Source organism: Notolepis coatsorum (assembly GCF_963971535.1).
Source record: "Notolepis coatsorum genome assembly, chromosome: 12".
NCBI lineage: Eukaryota > Metazoa > Chordata > Actinopteri > Aulopiformes > Paralepididae > Notolepis > Notolepis coatsorum.
In genome coordinates, this window is record NC_140176.1 from 76,332,245 (window position 1) to 76,356,749 (window position 24,505).

The following is a 24,505-nucleotide window of genomic DNA, read 5'->3' on the forward strand; positions in this document are numbered from 1 at the left end:
GTGTATTGAGCTGTACTGTATTGTACCCATTCTGCAATCTGTTAATAAAGTTTTCAATCAATCAATCAATCACATGCACCATAGACATTAATGTTATCAGTAGCTGCTGAGAGAGAGAGAGAGAGAGAGAGAGAGAGAGAGAGAGAGAGAGAGAGAGAGAGAGAGAGAGAGAGAGAGAGAGAGAGGAGAGAGAGAGAGAGAGAGAGAGAGAGAGAGAGAGAGAGAGAGAGAGAGAGAGAGAGAGAGAGAGAGAGAGTTCCTGGATCGCTTGGGAAAGAAGCTTCTGTTGAGGGCGCTCTGTTGTCCCACTCAAGGATCTATAGCGTCTCCAGAGGGCAGGACGCTAGAAAAGGTGGTGAGCTGGGGTGGAGGGGGTCCTTGATTCTTTTAGGTTGCATGCTTAATGGTGCGCGGGGTAGATATGTAGTCCAGTGAAGAGAGGTTTCAGCCGGTAATTCTGATATGGTAATAATTATCTTATGTGATCAAATGAAAAGAACCTTTTTTTTTTTATCATACAGAGACGCTTCTTGTTTTTCATTCTTTGTTGCCATCAGTAAGACGTAGGTGCTAATGCTTTTTGGTTGCACATGTTATTATTCTGTATATACAGTAGGAAAGGATCTTCTGCAGTGACCTCTTTGTATTTATTTATTTTGTATTTGATTTCCAGGAATCTGGGAATTCACACCTGGTGACACAATGAGGAAAGTTATTTAAAGAATATTTAAAGATTGTGTTGAATTCATATCAGGGTTTTGGGGTCAAATCACGTTCACTTCAATCAATTCATGAAGTGGATTTTCATCCAAATTTAAATATACCATATATTCAATATCCAGGCCTAACCTGGATTCAAAGCTGCAGTAGGCACTTTTGGAGAAACTATAGCAAGAGTGAGTTTACCTTCCCAACAGAAATAAAGCAAGCTCTGCATCCCTTTTCAAGGTCATATGTGCAACAAAGGTTTTCCACAGACTCCCAGAGGTACCAGCAGTAAAAAGAAGAATGAATAAATAAATAAATAAGAAAATGTAAACTGAATCTGATCAGCAGGTAGGTTTGCATATTGTGTGTACTTTCTGGTGAAGGAACGGTATAATCTACGTTTTCCGATGCGATCCCGGGAACACCACTTGGCAGGCCAAAAACATCTGATTGGCCAGAAACAACAGCTCCCTGCATCAATAACCAATCAGATGAAAGGTTGATGCATGAGCTTGCTCTATTTCTGCTGGGCAGGTAGCGTGTAGTCTTTTACCAACAAACTTGCAGTTCCGCGTTCGGGTTCTGCGATCTGATTGGCCACTGACGTATACGCTCTCTCTACACCCAAACAGCGCGTTACGCTAGTTCTGGACCGCATACTCAAATGAGTACACTCAGGGGTGCAGTCGTAATATGGGCGAAGGCCAAAAGCCTGCGCAAGCGCGCTCCCGCGCGCGCGTGCACGCGCATACATGTTCCCTCTGTTGCGCACAAAACAGATGATACACCTTGTCTCATCCTTCCAGTGAAGTCGGGAGATCAAGCAACCCCCCACCACACCTACAGGGCTTGTATTTGGTTGTCGGTATCCTATTATTATGCAAAGTCTAGGTGATAAGTGGCGCGACGAGTCATTTTATCACCTAGACTTTGCATAATAATAGGATGCGCGCACTTCGGCCTCAGTGACGAAGGCCAAACGCCGTTTGACCGCGTTTGCCCAGCACTGCACCCCTGAGTACACTGCCGTGAAAAGCTGCCCTTGAAACAGCAGCAATACAGCTCTTCCTTGAGCTGAAGTGATGACCCGAAAATTACTCAAGTCCAAATTGTCAACGGTTTGCTTTAAATTGTATAAGCATTCCGTGATGGTTGCATAGTCCAAGGTATGGACGGTGAGAAGCTTGTTTTTAACTGTTAAACGATCGCCGTTTCCCTGCCGATGCAGTGACAATATGAAAACATGCCTATCTGTGTCCTCCCCTGGGACAGGTAACATCTCACGCTGTGCACGGGCCGTGAATCAGATCTAAAGTCAAAACGTCAGACATGATTGTCTTTTCATGTGCAGTGCAGCCTAACTACTCGAAATGCAAGGAGACCTTCCACTGCAAACTTTCTGTGCATATATATACTGACTCAGCATTGGCACCGGCGATCTTTATTTATAACAGAGAGGAACATGCTTCTGTGTGATCATTTAATTCCAGAAACTACAGCGGAGTGTTGTCGATATGTTACCTGTCCCAGGGGAGGACACAGATAGGCATGTTTTCATATTGTCACTGCATCGGCAGGGAAATGGCGACCGTTTAACAGTTAAAAACTAGCTTCTCAACATCCATATCTTGGACTATGCAACCATCACGGAATGCTTATACAATTTAAAGCAAACCGTTGACAATTTGGACTTGAGTAATTTTCGGGTCATCACTTCAGCTCAAGGAAGAGCTGTATTGCTGCTGTTTCAAGGGCAGCTTTTCACGGCAGTGTACTCATTTGAGTATGCGGTCCAGCTTGACGACCACCCTAGCTGTTCCCATCGCATCCCCGGCGGTGTTAGAGGCAGAACTAGCGTAACGCGCTGTTTGGGCGTAGAGAGAGTGTACGTCAGTGGCCAATCAGATCGCAGAACCCGAACGCGGAACTGCAAGTTTGTTGGTAAAAGACTACACGCGGGCAGGTACTGTAAACTCACACTTGCTAATTTCTCCGAAGTTGCCGACTGCAGCTTTCAAATGGCATAAAGCAATATACAATATACATAGACAATAAATTGATTATTAAAATGCTTTAAAACTCATTTTAAAGTTAAGCTTGAACATATTATGCTGTGATATACATGGAAAAGGGTGTTGAAAATTTTAGATCACCAAGGTATATTATGTAAACATTTGATGTTATGTGGGCAAGAGTTGATACTCAAAACATAGGGGACTCACATCCATATTACGGGGTTTTTAGACATGACTCATGGCATGGCAAAATGCATGGACTAATCCTTATCTGAAACTCTGTGTTGGTCATCTAACATGGAAGGAGTCTCTACGTATGTCTGTCCTTCAATATTCTCAACAACCGTTCATCCGATCAACTTCACACTTGCTGAGGACCCAAGTACCATAAGTGCAGTGTCTAGTGTGAAGTTGATTGGATAGGCGGTTCCCGAGAAAGCTGCAAGCAGCGACACCGGGGGCCAAGCATTCAGCTCGTTTTGAACGGGCACTGCACTAGTTAGTATGGAATAATGAGTGGGCCTAGATCTTAACACTTTCAGTGCCAGGGACGTCATAACTCGTTTTATTAGACCCCCCACTGAGTGCCGATGACGACAAATATCGTTTTATTGTTTTATTAGCGATCTGAAATCATATTTCATCAACCGAGTCTCCCGTTGGTACAGCAGCCCTATCGTCTATCCCTGTGTAACTGCAGGTCAGTCGCTTAGACTGACCTGGGATCTGTAGATATGTAGGGGCGGAGCCAGCTGGTTCCTTGTGCTCGCAAGAAGTCTGATCAACATGGAAGTCATCGCGGACGGGAATCAGCCTGGAATATATATTCACAGCAGCCAATACTCAATCAATAAGCGTGATCAATATTTGGAATGGCGATCAGGAATTGGAATGATCTTTTTGGAGAACATCTGATCTGAGGTAAGGAATCTATTTGACCAGTCTTGGGATAATCAGAGTTGTATTCGCTGAGATCTCAGCGTTTGCCCTATGTGTGATGTGTCTCTGTGTGCGCGATCGCTGATGAGAAAATAAGATAATCAATTTTTCAGATCGCCTCTATAGCGTGCATACGTACACATATACTATCGATAATCTAGCGTTTATTTGAAAACGATTCATAAATAGGCCAAAAAATTACAACGTTTTTGTGTATTCTAGAATATTCCAGTAAAGGGCGTTTATCATGGAATCTTTATATTTTCCTTGAAAACAAGGGTTTTTCAAAATGCTATAAAACGAAAATGAACAGATAAAAAAACAATCCGCGTCGACAATGTTGACTGGAAAACGAGTCATTGATAAGCGACGGGCAGATTAGACACATAGCCATAATTTAAAACATAGATTAGGCGTTATTAATGCTAACAATAACACCGAGCTCCGGCACGGAAAGTGTTTGTGGGATAGTCGTGATTTTTTGGAACCCAATCCCTATTTCCTATTTAGCAATGATGTTGATAATCTGTGCTGTTCATCATTGTGGATACCTACAACTCACCGTAGTTAGCCACAAACTAATGCAAAGTCAGGGGGCCAAGCTCCTAGTTGTAGAGGCTGACTGAACGCAACTGAAACCTACTCCGCAGTGCACACCAAGTCGTTTTAAACACCAACATCAATTCACAAGTAGGAAATAGGGTTAGGGTTACAAAAATCTGAACTATCCCTTTAAGATCTTTTTATTATTTACACCAAATGTATAAAAAAGATTTTTAAAAAGTTTAAAGGTAGAATCTGTAAGGACTGGTTGCAATTGCTAGCCACACAGGCTCTGTCAAGATAGGTCTGGAGAAGTTCACAGTGTAATAAATTGCTATGTAGCAATATTATATTGTAATTAGGGATGTTCGATATTGGCTTTTTTACCAATATCCGATATACCAATATACCCGTTTTTTTTTTATCTTTTTTTTTTAAATAATTTCAGGTAACTAACATTACATATATCTTGTCATGGAAATAACACAACATTAAGTATACTTTTTACAATAAAAGTATGCATTGATGTGTTAATTGCACTGGATGCATTCAACAAGGCATTCTAAATGTAAACATTATCTGTGCATCTCCCCCTTTCTTCTCCCTCTCCCTCTGGTTCTCACTCTCCCTTTCTCCTTTTCCCTCTCACTTTCCTTCTCTCCCTTATTTATTGCAATTTTCCTTGTATACTATTGCTACTGTAATTTTTATTTTATTTACTTGTATGCATGTACATAACCTTGTTTTTGTTGTAGCCTCTCACCCCCCCCCCCCTTCCCTCAAAAGGCTTTTGCTTTTTGGTCAGGCTGCTTTTGTATAAGAATTAGTTCTTACTTGCTTGCCTGGGTAAATAAAGGTTAAATAAAAAATAAATCCGATATTACATTTTAATATCAATATCGGTAGGCCGATAATATCGGACATCTCTAATTATAATATATATGTATATACGGTATTATAGCTATATAGTAACTTACTATAGCAACCCCTCCCCTAGCACCACTCAACTCCAACCCACACATCAGACCAAAACAAGAAAATGTAAACAAAGTGCAGTACCAAGAGGGGATATTTTGCCTAGAGGTCGCTGTTTGAAAGCATTACAGATTCTACCTTTAACCTAGAGTAAATGTGGACATGCAATATTTGTTTAACAAATGCTTTGATGCAAAAGCTGCATAGTATGTTACTGACAGAATAAAGATAAAGGTGTTAGATACTAGTAGTTTTATTAGACTGCTACAACATTCTTTTAATTTCTTGTAATGACTTTGTTTAATGTGCGGTACATATTACACACATTATGTAGTAATTGTTTTATAATCATCACGGTAACGTGTATTCAAGTTGCTAGGTAATTCTTTGTTTCTACTGTACAGTAGATGGCACTAGTAGGCTACTATTGCCAAGTAGAGGTGTACACAAAACACTTAATAATAATCACTTTCTCACTAGTTTTCTAGATCTTTGTGGACGTTCACTTTTTGAGCTGTTTACACTGACTCTAAAAACTACTGTTGAAAGACACTAAATATAATTCCAACGTGGTAGGCTTATTGTAGGCCTATAGCCTAATCCGATTGAAATAACTAGTATACTAGTTCTTGCAATTGGCATGCTATATGTAATAGAATTGCAACGCCAGCTGGCTTCTTCTTGATTTTTATTATCTCAAGTTGACTGGACATTGTTCTAGACATTTCTAAATAATAAATAATATGCATCCGTTTAGGTGGATTGCTCCTTTAGGGCTACGTAGGGAGGAGGGTTGCAGAATGACGCAATAGTATCCAGCTGCAGAGCCGCAGAGCACTCTATTATCTTATGCAACTCATATTCACTCCATGAACAGCCCGTTTCTTGAAGTTAGACTCTCCTCTAAATTGTAACCCCCCTCTCTATTGATTGATTGAAAACTTTATTAACAGATTGCAGAATGGGTACAGACAGTGTACAGCAATACACACAATTGTTTGGATGTAGGCAGTCCTGAGGACCTGAGAGCGCCGCTCTGCGGCTCTGCAGCTGCATGCTTCTCGAATGAAGGATCGTGTCATTGCTCACGGACATGCATCGGTTGACGCCAAGAACAAGCTCAACAACCACTCTATTACCGACCAACTGTTTTGATAATGACACTAATGACGCGGTGTCACTCGCGGTTTACTTTCGCGCACGAAGCCTGGAATGGATATAAATGCAACCGCGGAGGAGAGAGATATTGTTCTACTATGCTGCACTTCGCGTCGTCAATCGGTTCTCCATTCAAGAAAAGTGTCACAGGCGGCATCAGCTGCATCACCTACAGATGTTTACGTTTTACCAACCCTGCCTGTACCCTTGGCACGCTGTCGTGGAAGAGACACCCGCCTGGACTGAACGCTTTGCGGTTTTTCAAGTTGACACATGTATTTGTAAGAGGTACTGTATGCAGCCACGTCGCTAAATACAATAAACTTGCAATGCTACTGTCTGTAGCACCAATGCCGGGTGACGCGTCTGTCAATGTGACAGAGAGGAAGTAGTCATACACACAACACACTGGTGAAAATAAAAGTCGCACTTCACCAAAAATAAAAATAAATATCTATATTTTTTTAAAGTATTATTATTATTATTTTATATTCATCAACAGACTATATATAGCTGCGCATGCGTCCGACAAAATATCCCTCCCCAGATTGTCTGATTGATTGATTGAAAATTGTATTAATGGGTACAGTACAGTACAGCTCAATACACACAATTGTTAAGGGGATGCAGACCAGAGAAAGACTTTCGTCTAGTTTACATCAGGGTCCCCCATTTTCAATTCATCATAACATATATGACATACACGACATACAGATAGACAGTACTGCTACATCTATACATTTATGACATACCACTCACCGTGAGTGAGTGAATTAGTGATCCCAATTTGCCATGCATAGCCCATGGCAGCAGTCCCTGCCCACCGTGTAGGAAATAAACAAAACAACAACGAAAAACAACAGTCCGTAATGTATATTTCTCTCCCACCCACCCACCCCCTCCAAATGTACAGTCTCCACCCCACCGTATGTATATTTCTCTCCCACCCACCCACCCCCTCCTAATGTAGCCTACAGTCCCCTCCCCATCATAATATACTCTGTCAGGATCTATGGGTAACAGTACTGTATATTTGAATACCGTTTATGTCACAAATGTATCAGTACTAAATACCTGTATGTCCCTATGCCATAAATGTCATGTATGTTGTGTATGTCATAAATGTCGATATGAATTGAAAATGGGGGACCCTGATGTAAACAAGACAAACGTCTTTCTCAGGTCTGCATCCCCTTAACAATTGTGTGTATTGAGCCGTACTGTATTGTACCCATTCTGCAATCTGTTAAATAAAGTTTTCATTCATTCATTCATTCATTCATTCATTCATTCATTCATTCATTCATTCATTCATTCATTCATTCATGCATCCATGTTGTAACCATGTTGTTACCACTCCTTAGTTAGACACAAGGAATGTAAAGAGGTAAAACGAACTCAATCACACTGTAAAACAAACTTCGCTTTTTGTTATGTTTACTTCAGGGCTCGTACAGACTGAGGCGTGGCCCTGTTACTTTACATTGATTTTGTGGCTAACTATACATGGATTGTTCTGAGAAATTACTCTCCATCAAAAACATAATTAGTAAGTAGGAAATAGGGGCTAGGGGTCCAAAATGCATAACCACACTGCCACCATTTTATATAGTATTAGTGTCTTATTTATCTCTCTGATCTCAGATTTATCACCCGGCAGCAGACCTTGTGTGAATGTCCCTGGAATGGATATTCCCAGGCCACCCTAAGGTCTTCCATGGTGGTTGTACCAATGGGCATTCCCATAATGCATACATTAATGTCCATTTAGCTTCTTGACATCTCCAAAATAATTCATCTTTTATAGTCCAAGAGGTGTAAAATAAAACCTACTGTATGAATAGCTTTGTATAATAACGTTAATAATAATAATAATAATAATAATAATAATTAATAATAATAATAATAATAATAATAATAATAATAATAACAATAATAATAATAATAATAATAATAATAATAATAATGATAATAATATTAACTAGACTTAGTTGCCAACAGCAAGTATATCCCCGGAAACAGCCACTTTTTGACCACGCCCCTAATCAGGTGAAACGGTTTGGACTACCAACTGTCTTTATAAAATGTTTAAAGATGGTGGTCACTAGATTCCACACATCAGGTTTTAAGGAGAAGCATGTGAATGGCGTAGGAGGAGTAGGAAACAAAATCAGTTTTTGATAAACGTAAATGGTGGTCATATACTTACACATCTTACAAGATGCAGGCCTGCATCTTAACAGCCAATCAGATAAATGGTAAATGGTGCATTTATATAGTGCTTTTATCCAAGGTGCTTTACAATTTTGTTCCTCGCATTTTTACCCATTCACTCACACATTCACACACCGACGGCGGAGGCAACCATGCAAGGTGCCAACCTGCTCATCGGGAGCAGTTACAGTAGGGGTTAAGTGTCTTGCTCAAGGACACATCGACACGCTGCTCAGGAGGAGCGGGAATCAAACCGGGAACCTCCGGATTACCAGACGACTGCTCTACCTCCCGAGCCATTGTCGCCCCACTTTTTTATCCAGCTTTTAGCTGCTCGTGCCTCTGGGAGTCTATGGAAAACCTTTATAGCACGTGCATAGCATAGTGATGCACTATTGGTCTATTTCTGCTGGACATGTAAGCTCACTCTTGCTCACTTTTCTGAAATTGCCTATCCCACCTTTAATACTCGTCAATCGTTTCACTAGTTGTACTCCCAATCAGCATTCCGGTGGAGGTTGGTTCTAGAGGATTTGTTGCCATGTCCACAACCAAGCTTCTTAAGGGGATGGGAGTGCGAGGACAGGCATTCCGACAAGCTGTCAAAACACTGTCAGAGGCTGCCGAACGAAGCAGCAGATGGCTATGGATTAAGAGAAAGGACCCCAATTTGGCTGCAAAATGACCATCGAGGGGTAAAAGCAGAGGGGGGCACACCTGGGACGCCAGGTGTTGCCGTTGAGCCCTTCGGAGGTGTCGTGGGCCTGTCAACGAAACACCAATGAAGGAGGGTGCCCACCTGAAGACCCCAGTGAAGCTTTTACCACTACCCCATTCAAAAAAGTGCTGATTATCTAAGGGATTGTAATATCTAGTCCTATAAACTCAACTCATCTAGTTGAATTTAATAATCTGAAAAACACGACTGGATAACACCTCATCCCAGCTATAAGGTTAGCCTCACGTTGTCGGGTAAATTTGCCTGACAGTCCTTCTCATCTTCTTGCCTTGATTACAGAGCTGAGCACCTCCATGAACGGCCTGCAATATGATTTGAAAACGGACATTTCAAAGTCCGGCAACCGGAAGCTGTTCTTTGATACACATGCTGTAGTGCGACTCCTTGAAGAAAAGGGTTTGGATCCGTTATTTATTATTATTATTATTATTATTATTATTATTATTATTATTATTATTATTATTATTATTATTATTATTATTATTATTATTATTATTATTATTATTATTATTATTATTATTATTATTATTATTATTATTATTATTATTATTATTATTATTATTATTATTATTATTATTATTATTATTATTATTATTATTATTATTATTAATTATTAATTATTATTATTATTATTATTATTATTATTATTATTATTATTATTATTATTATTATTATTATTATTATTATTATTATTATTATTATTATTATTTATTTTTGTATAAATGTTCTCTACAAGCCACTGCTTTGGTATTGATGTCCAGTGATTTTACTATCCAGCTTGTGAATTATTATTTTTTTTTTTAGGCTTCAATACTCAGCAATCTGAGGTTATAGTTAATGTGCTGGTGAGGACAACCAACACTAACATGGATACCATCTACAGTGACATGGTAACTAAAGTGCAGCAGGTAAGAACTGTGTGTCTATTATTACGATTATTTTTTTTACAACATTTTAACATGGTAAGAAAACTCTCATCACTAATAAACATTTTAGAATAACAAAAACATTAGAATTTATCCCAATTACCTCCACAAAAAGGTGAAGAATTTGGTCCAGTGTTTAAAATCAGGAAGTATTAACTTTCCAAAGTATCCCAATAAGAACACTTTTAGCGCTAGTAGCGCTACAACAACCTGCACTAGAACAAAGATTGGGAGCAACACATGGAGAGATAAAAATGAACCCCCTCACAGATGTAAAGAGAAATCAATAATTATTTGAATAAATAAAAAAATAAAAAACATTCTTACTAACCATCTTTTACTATTAGTACAATGCTACTATGTCTATACTACTATGTACTATGCTACTATACCTATACTACTATCTCAGATTCAGATGACTTTATTCGCCATTTTATACAGGTACAAAATGGAACGTGATTTGACATTACAGTGCATACTTTTTTCACAATTAAGAACAATACAACATTAAATAAATAATTTTAAGTAAAGTGCAAGACAGGACAGAACAGTGAGACAACAATAAGACTGTGAAAGTGCAGTGGTTGGGGACATGGATACAGTGCAACACAAAGTTCAAGTCCAGAAGTCCAGCCCTAGCAGCTCGCCATAGAGGGGGGGGGAGGGGGGGGGGGGAGCAGGGGGACACCTGACTCGTTTACCAGGCGAGCTGCTGAGGGGAAGAAACTCAGTCTGTGGCGGGACTTTAGTGTCTTGGGCAGCCGTAGCCGCCTGCTGTGGGGGAGCATGTTAAAGAGGTTGTGACCCGGGTGGGCGGAGTCTGCCATGATCTTCCTCGCCCTCCTCAAGGCCCTGGTGGAGTGTAGGGACTCAAGGGAGGGAAAGGGGCAGCCGATCACCCTCTCCGCCGAGCGTATCACCCGCTGCAGCTTGGCCTTGTCTCTGACCGTGGCTGCAGGGAACCAGGTGATGATGGAGAGGGTGAGGATGGACTGGATGATGGCGGTGTAAAACTGGACCATCATGGTCCTCGGCAGCCTGAACTTCCTCAGCTGACGTAGGAAGTACATCCTCTTCCGGGCCTTTTTATTGAGAGCGATGGTGTTCAGCTCCCATTTCAGGTCCCGGGAGAGTGTCATGCCGAGGAAGCGGCAGGACTCCACAGAGGCCACCGGGGTGCCTCCCAGAATGATCGGGGTGGGGGGGGCTGCCTACTATGTACTATGCTACTATACCTATACTACTACCTACTATTCTACTACTGTATGGCTATACTACTATCTACTATGTACTACGCACTATGCTACTATACATATACTACTACCTACTATGCTACTATGTCCATAGTACTATGTACTATGCTACTATACATATATGTCTACTATCTACTATGTACTATGCTACTATGTATACTACTATACTATCTACTATGTACTAGGCTACTACCTATACTACTACCTACTATGTGACTACAGTATGTCTATACTACTATGGTTATACTACTATCTACTATGTACTATAATACTATACCTACTGTATACTATACTACTACCTACTATTATGTCTATACTACTAAGTGCTAGTGTTTGAGTGTAGCACTCAAACTCTGCACTGCTAGACAAACATTGCCACTAACCCTTAGCTGCCAGAGATGCACCCCCCCCCCCCCTGCTGACTTGTTGTACACAATTTTTAAGTCTCTTGGGATAAAAGCATCAGCTAAATGTAAAGGTGTATAATTATGTGCCCAGTGAGTGTGAGTGTTCTTTTTAAAAAGATGGGTTGTGATCTTCCAGGAAATCATGTTACAGCGAGTGATGTCTCATATCGCCTCAGTAAAGAAGGACATGATAATCCTGGAGAAGAGTGAGTTCTCTGCTTTACTGGCAGAGAACGAGGTGAGTGTTGATACCAGCAGGCCTGGCTTCCCCCATGTTTTGTTGGCCAGGTCGCTCTTGGAGAAGAGATTTGACTCATATGTGCATGTGAAAAATGTGTGTGTACAAAATGACGGCTTGCTCGTAAACCTTCTCTTTTCTACCTAAAGTTGAACCTAAAATATGTTTCTGTCAACATTTCTAAAGTGGTAGGTTTGATATGATATTGCTGGATCTTGAGTAATATTTGATCTGCAACGCCTAGTTTGACAGTTTGATCTGAATTTCGTTAGACGATACTGGCTCGATACAGATGTACGATAATTATCGTATTTGTATGATCAAGGCGGCTCGCGTGTCACAGACACAGAAACAGCCCGTTGAGAACAGATGGGTATAGAAGCTGCTAGAATGCATTTTCATTAAAAAATAACTTGAAATACATGTTTAGGGGGCTTCAAAGACCTATATTAACCTGTTTAAAAGGACTAACATATGGAACCTTTAATGTACATGCTTGCTTTACTTCTAAATGATTGTGCTTGCTTTTGAGTTTTAGCCTTTTGGCTTGAAGTTGTTTATAGTGGAGCCAAGTCAAGCTGTCAGCCTCCATCACCTTGATATTTCTCTATGTTTTTATTCCCTTACCCTATATTAGTAACCTACTTATGAGTACGTTCCTGGTTCACATAACATTTCAATACATTCACCCTTTTCTCCAGAAAGTCAAGATACAACTATTGGAGCTGAAGTTACAGCTGGCTGTAAGTGTTCTCTTTATTATTAAAGTATATTAGGGCATCGTAGATTATTGCTTATGCTTATTATGAACATGTGTCACAGAGTTTGTTGAGATGACACCTGGGATCATAATAAATATAACATTCATTCATTCTTTCCTTCATTCATAAGTGCTTGGCATGGTCCGTGAAACTTGATTTATCAAGCTTAATTTTCAAGACTTTTGTTTTTGTGTGTTGTGACTTTCACCTTGTCACACTTTGCAGGATGTAATGAATAAAATGCGCACTGAAACAATTATGGATATGCATTTGGAGAAAAGCCGTGTGAAAGAAATGGTAAGTATAGCAGAGGACCAGACCGTGAAGAATGGAGCCTGTCATTCAAATCATACATATTTTATTTACATGCTTTGAAGCAACATTGTGTCAAAGAGGCTTCAAAGAGTCACAATTCCCATCACTACCAAATTGAGATTGGAGTGTACAATCATGTCTGGGAACCAAGTGGATGCAGGCTCCCACCTAGTGGTGTGGCTAATGTACTGCATCTTCAATTCAATTCAATTCAATTCAATTCAATTCAATTCAATTCAATTCAATTCAATTCCTGAAACGTCCACTCTACCTGATAAAGATAATGTTGTTGTTACAGAGAGCAGAACATGAGAGGAGGCTGATGGAGGCGAGAACAGAGATTATGGAAATGGTTTGTTCACCTGGACATGTTCCCCTGTCTTAATGTTTCAGTAGGTGTGGAGCTACATACATACTTTACGTTGATGCAGACCCACATAGTCAAGAGGGCTGGACTGAAGGGAAATGGCTTGTGGCTGGGGCGTCCTGGGTGTCCTATCCAATACTATCCACCTGCAGAACCACGTCTCCAGCAGGCTGAGGACAGCCGCAGGCTGAGGACACTCGCTTCCATTGGCTGATTTGGGTCACGTGACCGTCCCACCCAATGGCTGAATTGGAGTGTTGCACTGCGGGCATTGGCTGATTTGGGTCACGTTGCACTGCGGGATTGATTGATTGATTGATTGAAAACTTTATTAACAGATTGCAGAATGGGTACACGTGACCGCCACAGGCCCTGATTGATTGATTGAAAACTTTATTAACAGATTGTAGAATGGGTACAGTGACCGATTGATTGATTGATTGAAAACTTTATTAACAGATTGCAGAATGGGTACAGTGACGTCACAGGCCCGGATTGATTGATTGATTGATTGATTGAAAACTTTATTAACAGATTGCAGAATGGGTACAGTGACGTCACAGGCCTGGATTGATTGATTGATTGATTGATTGATTGATTGATAGATAACTTTATTAACAGATTGTAGAATGGGTACAGTGACCGATTGATTGATTGATTGTTTGATTGATTGATTGATTGATTGAAAACTTTATTAACAGATTGCAGAATGGACGCCCGTCTGCTCCCGGCTGCCCTTGGGGGGGAAGGACGATGGGATGGGTTAATCGCAGATACGAATTGCATGCATGCATCGCATGTGTGCCGATTGATGACCTCTGAGCAGGTCCTAAATTATTATTATTATTATTAGACTCAGTCGTAAAGAAGGTGAAGCAGCGCCTCTACCACCTGAGACAGTTAAGGAAGTATGTATGTATATACACTCTTTTTCTGGACACTTTTTGTAGCACAAACAGTACTGTATTTGCAAATCTGGTATGTCATAAATGTATAGATGTAGCAGTACTGTCTATCTGTATGTCGTGTATGTAATATATGTTATGATGAATTGAAAATGGGGGACCCTGATGTAAACAAGACGAAAGTCTTTCTCTGGTCTGTGTATTGTTGAGCTGTACTGTACTGTACCCATTCTGCAATCTGTTAATAAACTTTTCAATCAATCAATCAATGGGTACAGTACAGCTCAATACACAATTGTTAAGGGGATGCAGCCCAGAGAAATACTTTCGTCTTGTTTACAGGGTCCCCCATTTTCAATTCATTCATCAGTCTTTCTCAGGTCTGCATCCTCTTAACAATTGTATGTATTGAGCTGTACTGTACTGTACCCATTCTGCAATCTGTTAATAAACTTTTCAATCAATCAATCAATCAATCAATCAATCAATCAATCAATCTTGTACGAGGTGTTGCACCGCCACTCGGGACAATAAAACGGACCGGTCGCGAAGTCACTCCAGAAACTTGCAGAAACGATGCTTGCACTTCAACGTGATCGGGTCCCGATATGCATAACTACACAAAGGACAAGCCGCAGGGGTGTCCAAAGATGCCCCCATTTTGTCTACGTCTGTTCAGTGTTTATTATTATTATTTTTTGGTTCCTTTCCGCCGCTCCAAATCACGTGACCCAAATCAGCCAATGGAAGCGAGCGTCCTCAGCCTGCGGGTCCCCTCAGCCTGCGGGTCCCCTCAGCCTGCGGCTGTCCTCAGCCTGCGGCTGTCCTCAGCCTGCTGGAGACGTGGTTCTGCAGGTGGAAGCATCTCGTCCTATCCACAATAAAGCTGTAAAATGCCGAAAAAACACAGCGTAAAAAAAAGGGGGAAATGGATTGTGGCTCTATAGTGAAGCAAAGCATCCAGTTTTGTTTTTTCAATTGAGAATCATATCAAGAAGCGAGATTTTTTTCTTTTTTTTGTACTTTATTTGACCTCTGGAGTAAATTTGAGGGGGACCCTCATTTTCAATGACACAGAGGGGTACACGATGGCATCATAAATTACAGAACATTCAATCATTTAAAGTAAACTGTAAAACAAGAGCAGTCGTACAATGAAAAACACAACAGCATAGTACAAATAAACAAGACATTTAAAGGGGAACTCCAACATTTTGGGAAATTAACTTATTTAACATCTTCCCTGGAGTTAGACAAGAAGATACATACCCTTTTTGTCTCTGTGCGTGCATTTTAGCTTTGGGAATAGACGCTCCGTTAGCATAGCTTAGCTTCATCACTGGAAGTGGGGGAGGGTTAGAGCCTTACAGTGCCTTACAGTGTATTGCAAGGTCTGACATTGACCAAACTTGATATGCATGACCTTGGTGGGCTCTAGGTCAACTCCTGAAAAGGGGGTCAATGTCAGACTTTGCAATCAAAAGTTATGGGGCTAATAACCCTTGCCATAATTTCAGTGCGCACTGAAATTATGGCAAGGGTTATTAGCCCCATAACTTTTGATTGCAAAGTCTGACATTGACCCCCTTTTCAGGAGTTGACCTAGAGCCCACCAAGGTCATGCATATCAAGTTTGGTCAATGTCAGACCTTGCAATACACTGTAAGGCACTGTAAGGCTCTAACCCTCTCCCACTTCCAGTGATTAAGCTATGCTAACGGAGCGTCTATTCCCAAAGCTAAAATGCACGCACAGAGACAAAAAAGGTATGTATCTTCTTGTCTAACTCCAGGGAAGATGTTAAATAAGCTAATTTCCCAAAATGTTGGAGTTCCCCTTTAAACATTACACCGTATTTTATCTATTTATTCTTACACATTTGCACTACCTCTTCTACCTTATTTAGCATTTTGTTTTTTGCATTTTGTACATTTTAGTTTTGTATATTGCATATTTTTGGTTTGGTCTTTACTCTTTTACAGTTTGAAGCACAATCTCAGGAGGGTCATACAGAACCAAGCATTTCACTATAATGTACATGTACCTTATGTGACAAATGAAACAAAACTTGAACTATATATATCGCTGCTGGCGGGACAAAACCTCATAACTCAATTTTTTTTTTTTTTTTTATAAATCAACTCCATAGATCAGCCTCCATATGTGTGTGTGGGTTTTACAAAGTTTAAACAATGGGAAAGCATTAAACCGATCATCTGTCTAAACCTCCTAACTATATTCACCCTCAAATCTGTGTTCGTTCATCTGTTGAAAAGTTGGGTTTTTGGAGTTATGAGGTTTTCTCCCGCCAGCAGCGTATATATATATATTTTGATGTGTAACATCTGTCATCTCTGCATGCCTCCTGCAGAATTCTGAGCAAGATCGTCATCTGACCCAGACCAACATGAAAATAGACACAGAGGTGGCTGGTTTGAAGACCATGTTGGAGTCTCACAAACTGGACACTATCAAATACTTGGCTGGTAAGACATTGTATCCATTCATTCTTATTTCAACTCAAATGGTCGGAATTTTACATACAAATATTTTCCTTTCAGGGATTCTAGATGTATGGGAGGAGATGAATAATTAATTAATTAAAGTTATAGAATATGTGCCTTCGCCAACTACCTTTCTGTGATGGTATACGTATGATACAGTAAAACAACCAGATGAATTTCATTAAAGGGGAATGCCACCCATTTTAAGAATGTGTGTTTTTGTGCCCCAGGACAGCTCAGTCCATATTTGTAAACATACACCACTCTCTCCTAAAGCTAGAAATGAGAGTCACCTGAATTTAAAATCTCCATAAATGCCCCATAAACAATGAATGGAACACTGACTCTGGAGCCATATAATGTTTACATTATTGTATTGGCCCGAATATCACATGACCCTTGTAGCTGAGGGGTACAATTCCCTGACTGTATTGTTAGATATGATATTTAATACCACTACCTCATGTACTTTAACTTCTGGCCACCCAGTACAAGATATAAGTATGATGAACACTTTCCCACCTGATGAAACGAACCAACACAAATGTACCAAATCGAATATTTAATACAGCAAAGGGTGTATACAACATTCACTTAATTACATTTATGATTTGAAATATTGAATATGCACTTTTATGGCAAATGAGTATTCGTAGGTAAATCAACATTGAATGTCCAATCTCTGGTTGCGCAGGGAGTAAGTATACAACCTGGAATATTTAGGAAACGATAGCGATGGTACTTAAATGATTATAGCTGGATACACTAAGGGGGGGGGGGTCCCGCTGGTTGTAAGACAGTAGGAGGGGGGGGTTAGAGAAGCCGCTGGCGGTATCCCATCTGGCCGACGGTGTCTTGGGAGAATCCAAAGTCTTAGACACAGTGCCCACAGAACCTCGGGCAGCAGACGAATACAGCTGGACCCTCTGTGGAACGGTATCTGCCGGTCCACAACGGAGAGACGTGGTGCGACCTCACGTGTAGAGCGCCGCCTCACCTGGAGTCCTCTCCGGGGGGTAATTCCAACACTCGACAGTGTTGGCCTTTATCCATGGAATAATCAAAGCACATAAAGCATAATCCAAGAGCCGTGGAAGGCTCGCCGTCGTCGGGTAGAGTAATCCAATATACAGGTCCAGTCGCTCTTGACCCGGAGCTCCTCGGATGCAATCACCACTAGGGGTCTGACCAGCCTGGATAAGCGTCCAGATAACGTCAGGAACGATGGGGGTACTGATAACTGTAGGACTCGAACCGAACGATGCACCATACATAAATAGACTATTATTAGCTTAATAGAATACGTCCAACTCGACGGTATGGTGCCAAACTATGACCATTCAACTATTAATCTACACGATATCTCAATGCCTATTCTGGGCCAAGTAGGCCCTACTACACCGCACGTGCTTCGTGGGGAGGCTTTTGCGTCTGTCACTGTTGGAGGGTAAAGAACTGGACTAAAAGAAAGTTCTACTTTACGAGCGCCATATATATATGCGCTATGAACAAATAGTACCACACGTATTTCGCCCGACATATTACTGCGCGGAACCGGGGGTTTGCCTCGACATGTTAGGCGGCACGATTGAACTTGGACCTAGGGGTATGGCAACCTGGCGCCAGGTTCTCGTCCAATGGTAGAATGAAACTATTATGGGCTGTTTAGTAGAAACGGGGATATTCAATGCATATTGTACAAGGAATATACAGGGGATATCAAACGATATACAAATACAATTAAATATATATATATAAATAAATATACATATTCGGTTTAATCTGATCCTTCACAACAACCCTGATTATGAGACCCCCCCACACATACACACACACATACATATACACACACACATACATATACACACACACACGCACGCACGCACGCACACACACGCACACACACACACACACACACACAAGACAAAAGAAATGATATGTATAGCCTATATTACCAGAATGTACCAATGAGAGTAACACATTGAATAAAACAAGGTACTGTAGGTATTTAATTTAGCACATAATCTCACACATACTACAAGGCTCTAAACTGTTTTACCCACATCCATTTAGTTTGACAGTTATTGAGAGTTACTGAATATTATTTAATATAGCCACCAGTGATGTCATCCCTGTGTTGTGTTAATTACAGCTCGATGAAATTATGTAGATGAAAAATAGCAATTCCTTATCCTTATCTAATCCTTTTTCCCATCTACACTACTATACTATGTAGATCTACTATAGCGTAATACTCAGGAAATAACAGCTTACAGGGGCGGCTGGGTGGCGCAGCGGAGATTGCGCTCGTCACCAATGCAAGAGACTCCGGTCTCGAATCCGGGTGTCAGCATTGCCTCCGGCTTGGGCCATCCGTCATACTAACTCAACTGGCAGAGTTAGAGGGTGGAAGTCGATGGGTGGGGATTTGGACGTTGTGGACAGCGACTCCTACAGGTCGGTTGGGGGACGCCTGCACAGCAGAGACAGGAAGTAGCGGGGGTAGTGTGAGCCTCCCATGCGTTACACCTCGCCACTGAGAGTCCGCACTGGCAGGTGAAAAGATGTGACAGGCTGCCTCCTTGTGTACCGGAGGGGACGCGTGTATGCCTTCTACAATGCTGTTCTGTTTCCGGGTTCCTCTGATTGGCCACTGACCTATGCTATTACGCCCCCCTTTACACTCTCGCGCTGTGAAGCGCCAACGGGGTGAGGCGGTGGTTTCTCCCCGGCTCCGTGCGCCCGCGCTGCCGCCGGCTTGTCTCACATAACTCGGTCCAGCTCCAGCAGCAGCGGCCGTCTTCCGCCTGCGGTATCCTCCCTCCGAGGCGGCTCGTTCTTATTATTATCCCCCATTGTTCAGGTCGACATTCATCGCACAAACACCCGTTGGAGGAGTAGTGGGGGAGAAGAAGAGGAATATTTTTAAATAGCAAGAATTATCGACTGGTCTCGTCAGACCTGCAGCTGCTGGTACTGTATGGAGAGAGAGGCACACAACAACAGACAACAGTGATTGAAACAGCAATCAATTAATTTAATATAACAGTCCGGTTCTGTGTTAGTTTAACTTGTCCGTGTCCAGTCCTTTCGATTAGCCCCACCGTTCATTGTAAACAATGATGCATGTAGTTACTGTGTGTTGTTGTAGCCACCCGTTAATTCGCGATTTTTTATTGGTTTGTCATGACAAACCAATTACATAATCTAACATATGTGTAAAGATACAACATATTCCAGTTAACGGTATATATTTTTTAATGATTCGTTACGGCGAAATCAATACTTCCATTTGTATAAATTGCGTTAAGCGGAGCTGAGTATTCCTGCCTGGCTGAAGGGCTTGTCGCGGCTCATGCGCATTACGCGCGCGCGGCCAATCAGAGCGCAAAACGGCAACGCGGAAACGGAACAGCGTTGTAGAAGGCATACGCGCGGAGGGGACACGTGATGCAAGGCTTCTATCCTCCCTAGAACCGACCAGTGGGGGGCATAGTCGAGCAACGTTCAAGACAGGGGAGGGGAGAATTGGAAATACGAAATTGGGATGGGAGAAAAATTGAAAATAAGGAGAAAAAGTGTATATATAAAAAAAGGAAATAACAGCTTACACCGAATGTAGAGGCCATACTCTGTAAAACATATTACATTGAAATTCAATAGCCAATTTCCCCTTCTTCCTCTAGGTTCAGTCTTCACCTGCCTCACTGTGGTCCTGGGCTTCTATCGTATTTGGATGTGATAAAAAACAAGTGTTGAATACATGGACCCAGTTTTCTGGATAGACTGACAATACGTCATCTGCACTGAATTTTCACCACGCCTTCATTTTTGGTCCCCGCGCCTCTTTCGAGGGGAAAACAACTCTGGGAATAAACAGGGATTAGATTGAAAGCATTGAAAGGAAGTCAGTTGTTTTGGTTGAGGAGAAATTATTTCAGCTGGGGCCAAAGTAAACAAAGGGGTAAGAGTATTCATTTTCTTCTCTATTGTTTCTCATTCGTGTGTGATATTCTTCTCACAAATTGTTCTATTTTCGACATAGGATAGATAGGAACTTCTGCGTGTGGGTATCATGGACAATACGAGTCAGCATGGAGGGGGTGGTTCTGGGAGGCTGGAACTGCCGCGTCTTCCCAAGGTGTCGTGGGCCTAATTTGACGAAACACTATATCATCTGTAAACTAAGATAGCACAGACTGCAACAGTTAAGCTAGAAGCCAACAGTAAGTAGTAAGTAAAGCACTCTACTGTACTAAAGTATAATTGTGAGGTACTTGACTATTTTCATCTTTTTGGGTCTTTATACTTTTATGCCACTATATTTCAAAGCAAATATCCTACTTTTTATTCCACTGTATTTATCTCAAATATACTGTACTTTTACCTTAAACAGATGACTTTTAACTTTGATACTTGAGTACATTTAATATCAAAGTACTTTTGATACTTTGATTCAAAGGATGACGTTTTTTTTAACCCAGACCCTATTGAAACATTGTTTAGCATGTTGGTGACTAATACAGGCCATAATTTCACTGATCATTTTAGTATTGAGAAACGTAGCACTGTTGCTGCATCCTCTCACCAGGCCCCAGTCCAATCCAATGGGGTCAGTGTCTTCAAGTTTCAAGTTTCAAGTTTCTTTAATAGTTGTCATACAGAAGTACAGAATACTTTTATACAAAATGCTTCTTACTGTTACACTCCAGAGACTGTGCTAGACAAGATAAGTATGAAATAAAATAGTATAGCCTTCAAAAACCATGATACATGTCCTTTTCCAAAACAGGAAGCTGACAGTATAATCAAATGTGTCTTGGGCCTAAAATAAAAAATTGTTTGGTTCCGGTTGCCGACCGACCCTGCCGATTTAGGTGCGACCCAATTTATTTTATGAGTTTAAAAAATATATATTAAAAATAATTTTATTTTTTATTTTTTTTACAATAAAGTTTCATAAAAATCTTAGTAAAACCTATAGTATTGTGGATATTAAACATGCTGGCAGAGTACATGCATCCATGTTGTCGTGAACATTTTAATTAAATAAAGAAATTCCCTATCCATAGTCGCTGTGGGAAGAAATAAAATAAAATAAATTCCCTACCTACCCATGGCCTTAACTGACAACCAACAGGAACCAAACAATATATTTTTTTATGCCTTATGTTCTACTGAGGAAATGGTTGCAAATCGTACATCATATTAATGAGTATATTATATATGAGTATATAATGAGTTTCATAGGTCTTATGCTGTCTAAGATGCCTCCTATGAAACTCATTATAACTTGTGATAGATGTATGTATGTGTGTATACTGTGAGCTTCCTGTTTTGGAAGAGGATGACCTGTACTAGTCAACATCATGCCAGACAATGTTTAAATAAGACCTACTTAAGATTTACTTATGTAGATTTGTAGCAGATCTTTCGCCACTTTTAGCATTTCTTAAGCGTCCTGCACATGATCTCCGGTAAAATAGCTCTGCGCTGGCCGGGCCATTGTTTTCCTGTAGAGAGATGTCCAACTCCACAGATATTCTTGGTGCCACGCACTGCTCCAGAAATGCTACTGATCACGGCACTCAAAGTTCAACGTATTTCAACTCTGACCACAGTTGCCGCTGACCTTTTCAAAGCGCTACCAATGAGATTACAGCTTCATGTGATGTAAGCAGGAGCGACTGTGAAATACAGTGCCATTCGGAAAGTATTCAGCCCACCTTCCATCAATCCATTTTGGCCATCAATCTACACAGTTCCCCATGATTATGATTTTTTATTATAATTTTTTTGTACTGCATGCAAAAAAACTGCATGGTTTTGGCGCAAAATGGGACTACTGTAGCATAAATTGGGTGTGACTGTAAAGAGGGTTCCATTGAACCTTTTTAATTTGCGAGCTCCAGTTTAATATGATACCACTATATTTGCTCTATCAAATAATTATTATCTATCATTGTAATCCATTTTGAAGGTGCTGTAAGTGGTATTTTGTTGTTAAAATAAGTAGTCTATGTGTTTAAATAATAGCTCTACATTCTGACAGCATCCTAGTGTTTGGTCAGTAACATGGGTCTCCCAGTCCCTCTGCTGCCAGTAGGCCTAGACATAATTATTTTTTCTGGTATCCCGTTTCCACTATCCAATCGGGAGAGAGAACTCCACACTGTAAAGATAGGCTGCAAGGGGTTCTTGCATATCTTACCTTTTTAGAGTTTAATATTATTGGATGAAGTTGCCACGTGTGGTTCTGTGGTTTTACCCATCCTCTTGGCCCAGAGCTAATGCAGATGAAGTGTAGTTTTAAAATGAAGTTGAATTGTGATATAAAAGTTGAATGCAATTTGAATAACCTTTCACACTGACAACTGTGGTGTCAGAGCACTGATGACCAAGGAAGTAGTGCCTGTTGGATTTGTGGCTTACTATGTCAATCATTCTTTTGCAAATGGCCAGTCAGTCGTGCCTTTAAAAGAAGAGGACCAGTTGCAAAGCTATAATTTATACAAATGTAACTACTGTATGCACAAAGCCAGTTAGTTACCCATATGTGGTTTGTTGTATGTATAATGTACTATTCTGTATCACTCTCATACTGTGTGTGCATTATTGGTCAATTGACATAAAATTGTCAATAAGATGTAAAATAAATAAATAATAATCAAATAAATCAGATTTTTATATGAACTGTGTGATGTGTTGATTTTTGTTTGTAGGCAATTCATTTTCTTAAGTGGGTTAGCCTGCAATGGGGAAATTGAAATGTTTAACTAATATCACATGATTTGATGAGTGGTATAAAGTATTGGCCAATCTAACTTTGTTATTTGTTTTTTCCCCCCTTATTTCCCTAAGGGGATTATCTAGCTATCCATGTTTCTTTTTATATCTCTCAAATATACAGATACTCAAGTCTAACTAAATGGCATCCAAGGTAATAAAAAAAGTCAACCAACGAACTAGATTCTTGTACCGGATCTCCTCTCTGGTAAACAAGCATACCCTGAAGACTCTGCAGGAGCACTCATTCAAAGGTACTACGACTATGCTTGCACCTCATGGTACCAAAGCACCTCAAAGGCGCTAAAAACAAGATTACAAACATCACAAAACAAACTGGTCAGACTTCTACTTGACCTTACCCCTAGAACCCACCTCACCCCTGCCCACTTTGACGACAGAGTACAGCAACTTGCAATGGGCCTGGTCTACAAGATACACTATACGACTAAGGTACCCATGTACATGTCAAAATACGTCCCAAAGGTCAGTGAATACCACAACCACAACACCAGAGGAAGCTCAACAAATCATGTTAGACCCAGATTCGGCTCAAACAAGGGACTAAACACGTTTAGCAATTATGCCACATCAATGTGGAACGCCCTACCCAAAGCTGTAAAGGAATGTGAATCCCTACCCACATTCAAAACCGCTCTTAAAGAGCACCTACGGGAGGCTGCAATTCGAAACTGGCCACCGTAAATGTCCAAACCCCCCCACCCCCTCCTAATGTACAGTCTCCTCCCCAC

At 40.7% G+C, this 24,505-nt stretch overlaps 1 protein-coding gene across 1 annotated transcript; it reads left to right on the forward strand.

The window, feature by feature from the left end:
• The first annotated feature begins 6,293 nt into the window (after positions 1 to 6,293).
• Positions 6,294 to 23,628, forward strand: mcur1 (mitochondrial calcium uniporter regulator 1). The gene is made up of 9 exons (XM_084326651.1): positions 6,294 to 6,626; positions 9,571 to 9,687; positions 10,096 to 10,199; positions 12,014 to 12,115; positions 12,817 to 12,858; positions 13,102 to 13,173; positions 13,490 to 13,543; positions 16,835 to 16,949; positions 20,654 to 23,628. Exons 1-9 carry the CDS (start codon positions 6,338 to 6,340, stop codon positions 20,707 to 20,709), a joined length of 951 nt encoding a protein of 316 aa, XP_084182777.1. The 5' UTR covers positions 6,294 to 6,337; the 3' UTR covers positions 20,710 to 23,628.
• Positions 23,629 to 24,505: the final 877 nt, after the last annotated feature.

Excerpts from the sequence above, each read along its gene's own strand:
- mcur1 (XM_084326651.1), top strand. The coding sequence starts at position 6,338 with ATGACACTAATGACGCGGTGTCACTCGCGGTTTACTTTCGCGCACGAA. Across the intron at positions 6,627-9,570 it reads GACACATGTATTTGTAAGAG|AGCTGAGCACCTCCATGAAC; the intron begins GTACTGTATGCA and ends CCTTGATTACAG. Across the intron at positions 16,950-20,653 it reads CACTATCAAATACTTGGCTG|GTTCAGTCTTCACCTGCCTC; the intron begins GTAAGACATTGT and ends TTCTTCCTCTAG.